Source organism: Gossypium hirsutum, chromosome D12 (assembly GCF_007990345.1).
Source record: "Gossypium hirsutum isolate 1008001.06 chromosome D12, Gossypium_hirsutum_v2.1, whole genome shotgun sequence".
NCBI classification, from domain to species: Eukaryota; Viridiplantae; Streptophyta; class Magnoliopsida; order Malvales; family Malvaceae; genus Gossypium; species Gossypium hirsutum.
The window spans coordinates 57,827,232-57,836,351 of record NC_053448.1 but is presented as its reverse complement, the minus strand read 5'-3'; the positions used below and the strand labels follow the sequence as shown (position 1 = coordinate 57,836,351).

Sequence of the window (9,120 nt, the reverse complement as noted above, 5' to 3'; positions counted from 1 at the left end):
GTTACTGTTACTGTTACTGATTACTGTATACTGGAGTGTTTGGTTGGAGTCCGTGTATCTGTCGAGTCTGAGTCAAGTTAATAGGGGTGAATGAAATAAGTTTACTTCTTGAATGATATAGTGTAGTGTATGTGAAAGGTGAAATTTGAAATTTGAAATAAAGAAATAAGAATGATGCTTATATATATATAATTAATTGATAATATTAAATGATTGAATTGTTTATTAGTAGTGATAATTGTAATAAAAAGTATGTGTGTGATTTAATGTATTTAATTATAAATTGAATTATAGTGATACCGCTGAGTATATGCATACTCAGCGTACGGTTGTTTCCGTGCGCAGGTTGTAGAAGTCAAGTACTGAACCAGCATCCAAAGCCAGACCCGACTTCAGCAAACTTTTTGGTGATGTATATTTTCTTTTGGTAATGTGGCATATACATAGGATATGTATAAAGGTTATTATGTTTTAATATAAACGGTTGAAAATATTAGTATTATAAGTTTATGAATTATAATGAAAGAAGTTTATCTATATTTATTTAATTTAGTATATTGTTAAATTTAAATTGATATTATGATGATTAAGTTGATTAGAAAGTATTTGGAATAGAAATTGAGAATGTGAAATGAATTGGTTGAATTGGTTGTGATTTGAAAATGAAATGGTTTTTAATTGCAAGGGGTTTTATGTAAAAACAAGTAGAAATGCTGCCGAAATTTAAAAAAAAATAAAAAAATGAATGAAGTCAAGTACTAAAATATTATATGATTTTATGATTTTATCTTAATGTGTTTAATATTTATTTAAGAATTATTGTAAATTATCTGATATGTCCGGTAATGCCTCGTAACTCTATTCCGGTGACGGTTTGGGGTTAGGGGGTGTTACATATTTTCATTGCAAAATTGAGAATTTCATAAATGTGTTAATGAATGGTATAATCGATAAACGTTGAGTTAAATGGTAAATATGTATTAGTCTTAAACTTAGTGACATTAAATTGTACGTGAATTAAATGGAAATTGCTAGTGATATGATTTAAATTGTGAGCATGAGAAATTGCGAATTGAATGAAATGGAAACGAAGCATTGAATTGCATGAGTATGTATCGGGTCTCGTAGGCCCAATTTTATTATGATTATAATGTTTTGAGGATATATTGTGAAGAGTTATAAAAGCATGTTAATAATTTTGAAAGTTTTAATTTAGATGAAATTTTATAACTCGGTTAAATACGTTCGCAAGTGTATGTGTTCTAGAAATGCCTCATACCCTATTCCAGTGTCGGATACGGGTAAGGGGTGTTACAAAACATGACATGTGCCTAGTTGCAGGGTAGTATGTCAGTTTCGACAGACATCCATATCATGAGGAAATGGACAAGTTATTGACTGAGATGCTATTTCCCCACAATGTTCTTAGCTATAAAAATTCACTTCCTTAATTTGTTGGTATCAGAGATGTAAATAAAAAACCTCATCGGTTTGATGTCACAGTTGAATTCAATAATAGCATTAAGTGGCTTGAATTATATAGCTACGAGTGGTTGATATAAAATTTAAGCAACCAAAGAAATATACATGTTATTAAAGCCTTTTACAACACTAGTTGAAGTGTCTTTCCAGACATCTTCACTCCTGCCTTAATATGATATATAGCTAATGTATGCAACCTTGATGTTGTGCACCTACTAACATATTCTGTTCTCAGTATCTGCAAGTGACAGGTGTATACTTATCTTTGGACACACCAAATATCTCTTCTCAAATATATACAACAATTGTAGCAAGACTAAAAGGATGGTCAACCCCATTTACTAAGAAAAGGACAAACCAGTCGGAGCTACGACAAATGAGCTACATCACCTTCACATCAATACCATAGAAATAAAATAAAATACACCAAAATAGCAGGGTGAAATATGTATTTGCAAAGAGGACTGTTGTTTTACCTAGAAACCTGTTATGGAACAAAAAGAATTGTTTGATCAGAAACTCTGAGAAAAACTGTTTCCATTTAGACCCAGCATCCACTATTCTCAATTCTCAAATACCAAGTATGGGCTAAGAAGAAGAAGGCAAGCTCTTGAAAAATATGGACTATAAGCAACAGTTAGATTGAAACATCTGGCTTAGTCCAACTTGCGATAGAACCTTTATTATTTGCCGTAAAGTTCACTACTGCCAGCATTAACGTTGGTCCAATAACAACCTAATAAGTGATTCTATACAAGGCAATGACACAAAATTTTCTTGAAAAGGAATATGTACTAAGTTTATAAGGCCTATAAGTAGGTTTTACATGTTTACTTGCACAAAGAAACTGAAATTGAATAACTAAAAAATGTTTCAAGAAAAATATAAAAAACTGTTCTCAATCTAGGATGGATGATTTTCGTTACCTGTTGGTCTAGTTAGACCTCAAAGAAAATGTTAATCAAATATTTATCAGAAAATAACCAAAGACAATTGTTATATATGTTAATAATATCTGGTAAAAACAAATCACCTTGGATCAATCAAAGGGGATTGAAATTATTGTAACAACAGGCACTAGTAAAGCTGGTCTACGAAAAGAGAACAATAAATTTCATTTAACACTACCAACTAGATATATCCATCACTAAACACTTCAGAGATAAATCTTTTGATGGAAGATTTTTATATGGTTTTAAAAGCGGGGTACCGTTAATAGATAAAAGAAAAGAAAAGAACTTAAAACTGGCATCTTTCATCACTTAATGAAAGAAACAAGGAAATTCAAGTATTTGTTTGCATAATTGTCAACGATTTAAAATGAATGAGAGAACTTCCATTTAATTACTGTAACGAAGATCATCTACATTATGAAAAAACACACCTAGAGTAAGCTATAGCAATGAAGCAACTGAAATATCAAACAATACCTTCCTTGATGTACAAATCCTTTACAATTATGAAATGATCTTGGAAGTAAGAAAATATATACAAACTGACTAAACATCCCTACTATCAAACACATTTTTAAATCGAATAGTCATTTCTAATGGTTGATACACAAGCTTCTCTATGAAAAGGTCACCGAGTTTATACGACTAATCAAACTCCAGCTCCTCAACATCAATAAAGTGCTGGACCATGACTAGGTTGATTTACATGAGGAATTATGCTACTAACTTCACTCAATTGACAACAAACCATGTTGTGGTCATACAAAGAACTTGCTCCCTCATCCAACCAAAAACTAAAAGACCTTCAAAATTTTTCAACAAAACAAAATTTTGAAAAAGTGATAATTGATTAGCTTAAAATACATAGTTTGAATTTCAAATATCAGCAAATTTTGCATCAATTATTACAAAGCAAAAGAATTCCCCCATGTAAACAGTAAGTACAAAATTTAGCAACAAAACTAAACCCCATAAATAGATAAAAGAAAATAACTTAAAATTGGCATTCATGACATTGTTAATGAAAGAAACGAGGAAATCCAAGTAATCTTTTTCCATAGTTGTCAACAATTCAATAATGAAGAGGAAAACTTCCAATTAAATGCAATAACAATGGTCATCTGTTTTATTAAAAATGCACCTACAGAAAGCCATAGCAATGAAGCAACTGAAATATTGAACAATACATTCCTGCCTGTATATATCCTTTACGATTATGAAATGATCTTAGAGGGCAAACTAATCATGTTTAACTAAATTATAAGTTATCAAGTGCATAAAATAATTACCATATAAAAATATATCAGCCTTCTTAACCAAAATATTGCAGTAAGAAATACATACAAATCGATTAAACATCCTTACAATCAAACCCTTCACGTGTGAAATAATAGTAGTAGAATACACATTTGTAACTTGAATCATGATTCAATGGTTTATAGGAAAGTATCTCTATCAACTCAAAAGGGGGCGACCGATTTTTATAGAATCAATCAAACTCCATCTGGATCATGACTAGGTTGATTTACATAAGGAATTATGCTACTAGCTTCATTCAATTAATAACAAAACATATTGTGTTCATAAAAAGAATGATTTCCCTCAGCCAATCAAGGACTAAAATACCATCAAAACGTGACTATGGTAAGCAAATATGCCAAAATGATCTGGGAAAACTCATTTAGAATATCGTCTGGCAAATGAAACCATATGTAACCTTACGCTTCATGAAAGCGAAAGAAACATTGTAGCAAACAGTTCTCAAGCTTATAAATTGTACAATTTTGAAATAAATCCAAAGAGTGATAAATAATTAGCTTAAAATACATAGTATGAATTTCAATTATCAACAACTTTGAAATCAATTATTACAAAGCAAAACAATTCCCCCATGTAAAAAGTACAAACATTAGTAACAAAAAATCAAACCCCATACCTTCTAGAATGCTCTCTAAAATCTCAAAAACCGACACGCAACAATCCCTTCAAGCACCCTAACAAACGCTCCAACCAAAACATCGGAAAGGAAATGCCTTCCAAGCAAAACCCTTGAAATAGCAGTCAGTATAGCCCAAACCCAAACGCCAAATAGAAACAAACCGGGTTCAAATTTAACCCACCGTAGAATAAAATCCAAAATGAGTCCCCCGTGGTTTTGATAAATAAGGGGGAAGAGAGTAGCTAAAAACATAACCCTTGAAGCATGGCCACTGGGAAAGAGAAGTTATCAGCGTGAACAGCGGGGGATGTGTTTGGGTTGTAATGAGGACGGATACGACGGAAGGTTAGTTTGATGAGGCCAATCAAATCGAGGTCGAGAAGGTGGCCGAAGATGAAAAGGATGAATAGAAAGGAAAAGAAAGAGGAAACGAGGAACAAAGAGAGGGAAACATGGAAGGAAAACTAGAAATCGGCAGAGTATTCGAGGAGGAGGAGAAGGAAAATTGGGAGGATAGGCTTGAAGATTGTGTGGAGGAAGAGTAAAACTGAGGCGTCTATGGTTATTAGGGCCTTCAAGAAAGATGAGGATGATTTAGTGGTTGTTTCCGGCAATCCCATTGGCGGCGTGGGTAGGTAGCTGAGTGAGTGGACGGTTAACTCTCACAAAATACAGTTTACAGTTAAAACGTGAATTCTTTCATACAATTACCTGTTTGGGTCTGATTGGATGATAAGGGTGCCATTTATAATATGGGCCTTTTCGGGCTAATTATCAGTGTCTTGTTATGGGCTTTGTTGGACAATTTAATGGATATAATAAGATATATTGGATCACCATCTTTATTATCCCAAATATGAGACCATACCCATCCATCCAATTACTGTTTTGTAGCTTAAAACTTTTCCATTCACCAAATTGAATTAAGCAGTTTAATATTAAACACTTGAGCTATGCAAATGTAAATATTGAAACGTTTAATACCTAAAATACCAAATTAGTAACTTTAATTTCATGTACTAAAGAATTTGTTGGGCATTTAATCTAATCAAATTTAAACATGTCAGCCGAATATAATAATAGCTCCAACTTGTTAAAACTACACCATGAGATAAAGTATGTACTTTTTGACATACCATCAGCATTATATCTAGTAGATTATCCATTTGTTTTTTGCAAACTTCAAACATGCAATAACATTCTACTTATTTTGAAAAAATGGAAGTGAGGAAGGTTTAAATGATTAGATCAAATCAAAGAGGTTTTAGTACACATAACCAAATTGTATGGCCAAATATGAACAAGGAGATTCGAGGGGTCACATCCGATTAGCTAGATAGGAATTTCTCAATAACATGGACAATAAAGATGGCATGGGACCAACTATTAACCTTTAGGGTTTAAGGGTCATGTGAATTTCACTGCACCTCTCATAGAATTTAAAGAAAATTTAGAATCCTCCAAATATAAACGCACACAAATTACTCTTTGGATCTACCTCTTGATTCAATGTTATTCTAATAATACTCTCATTTCCAACCATAGAAGAAAGGGCCCAATTAGACTTTTTATAGAGAATAATTTTTTTTGTAGAGAGGGACAAGTAGATATTTGTTTGTTGAGGTGATTTTGATCACTCAAGGAGATGTTGGTATTGTCCGTCGAGATCTAACAAATCTTTGTGTAAGTTAATGATAATAGCAGAGTAAAAAAGTAGTTATGGTATGAGTTCACGCTAGAGGTATAGTGTACCTATATGTCTAAAGTACTGTTCAAGTTATGATATAAGGTAATCTAGTTAGGAGTCAATTAGATTTTGTAGGCCATTATGAAAAACAAGCTCTGAATTCAGGTGACAAGTGTTGGGCTCTTATAAGAGAAATTGGAATACCTATATAAGTGTATGAGTTTAGAGATAAAGGGTTATTATTCTTCTTTTTCCTTCTTCTAAAATATTGTTATCTGAATTTTTCTGGAACCAAAAACATTTCTTTCTCCTTTAAGTTGGAGGTTGTTACTTGGATCTGCTCAATGTTTATTGCATGTATGGGTTAGTAATATGACTTTGCATGTTGAACTCAGAAAGAGTAGTCTATAAAGAATATACGAGTAGTAGAATAAAGTATGAGGCTCTGCATGGTGGTTATCAGTGTTTTGAATGCTTAGTGATTAAGGATGATGATTCATCCATGGAAAATAAAATAAAGAAAAGGACAAAATTGGAAAGTAAAATAATAAATGATGATAAATGATAAAATACTGAAAATATAATCATTTATATCATATTTCCCAAATTAAAAGCATGGAAACGTAAGCTCAAGCCAACTTATTTTGCTTAATTAGGTAAGTATCTTTCCCCCGTTTTTAATGATTTTTACATTTCCGAGATCGTAATAACTTAATCTAGCTATCTCGGCCATTAATTTGCAAAGTTATCAAGGTAATAGGGTTTTACCATGGATGAACATAGATGAATTATGAAGTTTTATGGTAGAAAATGAAAGGTTGTTGATAGATAAACAACTTTTGTAAAGTGATTTTTTATGAAATTAAAGAAAAGGACTAAATTGGAAAGTAAAATAATAAAAGATTATAAATGATAAAATACTAAAAATATAATCATTTATATCATCTTTGCCAAATTAAAAGCATGGAAACCCTAGCCATGGAAACCTAAGCTCAAGTCAACTTATTTTGCTTTATTAGGTAAGTACTTTTTCCCCGTTTTTAATGATTTTTACTTTTCCGATATCATAATAACTTAATCTAGCTATCTCAGAGATTATTTTGCAAAGTTATCAAGGTAATAGGGTTTTACCATGGATGAACATAGATGAATTATGAAGTTTTATGGTAGAAAATGAAAGGTTTTTGATAGATAAACAGCTTTTGTAAAGTGAATTTTTATGAAATTAAAGATTTAGGGACTAAACTGAAAAGATGTGAAATCCATGGAAAAATTATAAATTTTATGAAATGAATGGGTTGTAAATGTTATATGTAAAATTCATCTACTTGGAATAAGGATTAAATTGCATGAATTTTATTTTCCGAGCCTAGGGATGAAGTCGTCATTAATTAAAAGTAAATGGGCAAAACGGTAATTTTGCCTAAGATATGAATTCGACTGAATTGAGTATAAATTGTATTAAATTGATGTAAAATTTACTAATATAGATCCGAATTGACCAAATTTGAAGTTAGAATGAGGAAAAGAGAAAGTGTCGAATTAATATATTTTACGTACAAGAACATTTGTTGAGGTAAGTTCGTGTAACTAAATTGTGTATATTTATATGTTTGAATTGAATGTGTATTTTTTAATTGTATAAATGTTATGAATACATGAAATTGATCACATATCCGACAGTGCCTGATATATGTTAAATCCCGTTTGAATAAATAAAAATTCGATGGATACAGGATTCCCGATTAGTTGTAGTCCTGCATATGTTGCGGACACACCATAGCTCTTCTGAGCATTCCGTTGTAAGCCCTCTTGAGCTTCCCGTTATATGGTTCCTGCGAGTATCTCGATTGATAGTGATCCTGCATGTGTTGCGGACATACCGCAGCACTTTGTGAGTGTCCTGCTATATGATCGGTAGTGATCCTGCATGTATTGCGGACATACTGTAGCTCTTTGTGGGTGTCCTGTAATGTGGCTCTCCGGAGCTTCGTGATATGGCTTGCTTGAACTTCCCGATATATAGCTATCCGAAGCTTCTGATTAATGGCTCTTCAGAACTTCCCGTTAAAGGCTCCTTGTGAGCTTTCTGATTTAGGCTCTTACGAGCTTTCTGTTATACAGCCTGGATATGCTTCCTGTTACATGGCTCATATGAGCTTCCCGTTATATGGCTCGAGAGAGTGCTTTCTGATTATGTGCTCTAATGAGCACTCCTAAATATGAATTGACGGATTATAATTGTACACCTCGAGTGTACTACATGTGTATCCATCAATATTTCAAATAAATTCAAAAGGAAAAATCCTAACATGAGAAAATATGATCCCAATATGAATTATTACACGTATCTGCCTGAAATACATGAAAATGATGATACATGATATATGGAAGTATAAGATGATGATATATGAACATGGAATTTGTTTGATGAATATGTTCATCTATGATTATAGATTTGTACACCTCGAGTGTACTTCTCGTGTTTCCATCTATATTTTAATTGATTTAACGACCAAAATCCTGATATGAAATAATATAAACTTGAAACGAATTATTATGAAAATGTACTTGAAATACATGGATATGTTTTGTATATGTTATATGAATTCATGATGTGAAAAGTAGATGTATATGGAAATTTGGTTATTGTTGAGCAGTTTTATTGTGAATAGTAAAATAAATTATTTTTATTTGTTTAAGTAATCAGAAAATTTTTAATGTTTCCGGTTGGGACCTGAACCATTTTCATTGCATGTTTTAGGGTATCGAGAGTTCTTTTAGGGAAATATTGATTAAATGTGAGTGAATTAATTTTAAAAGTAACTTTTTTTATGCTCTGAACTAGTAAGTTAAGTCAGGTAACGCCTCGTGCTCGACTCCGGCAATAGTCTCGGGTAAGGGGTGTTACATTTGTTGGTATCAGAATAGGTTTAGCCGGTTCTTGGAATATTCAGTATGAATAAAAGTCTAGCTATACATGCCATACTTGTATTTTGATAGTGTGGCGACTCCTGATGATTTTAAAATGTTTTTCTTTTATAGTTATGGATCTCGAA

At 32.1% G+C, this 9,120-nt stretch overlaps 1 protein-coding gene across 1 annotated transcript; it reads right to left on the bottom strand.

Annotated features, from left to right (window-relative positions):
• Positions 1 to 4,248: 4,248 nt before the first annotated feature.
• Positions 4,249 to 5,210, bottom strand: LOC121224577 (probable lipid phosphate phosphatase beta). Its single transcript, XM_041108040.1, has 2 exons — positions 4,842 to 5,210; positions 4,249 to 4,659 (listed from the first exon to the last, which is right to left on the bottom strand). Exons 1-2 carry the CDS (start codon positions 4,992 to 4,994, stop codon positions 4,387 to 4,389), a joined length of 426 nt encoding a protein of 141 aa, XP_040963974.1. The 5' UTR covers positions 4,995 to 5,210; the 3' UTR covers positions 4,249 to 4,386.
• Positions 5,211 to 9,120: the final 3,910 nt, after the last annotated feature.

What these genes read in the sequence shown, in the direction of transcription:
- LOC121224577 (XM_041108040.1), bottom strand. Translation starts at nt 4,994, where the DNA reads ATGGGATTGCCGGAAACAACCACTAAATCATCCTCATCTTTCTTGAAG. An exon ending in TCGAATACTCTGCCGATTTC is followed by an intron (nt 4,660 to 4,841) that starts TAGTTTTCCTTC and finishes TCACGCTGATAA; the next exon opens with CTTCTCTTTCCCAGTGGCCA.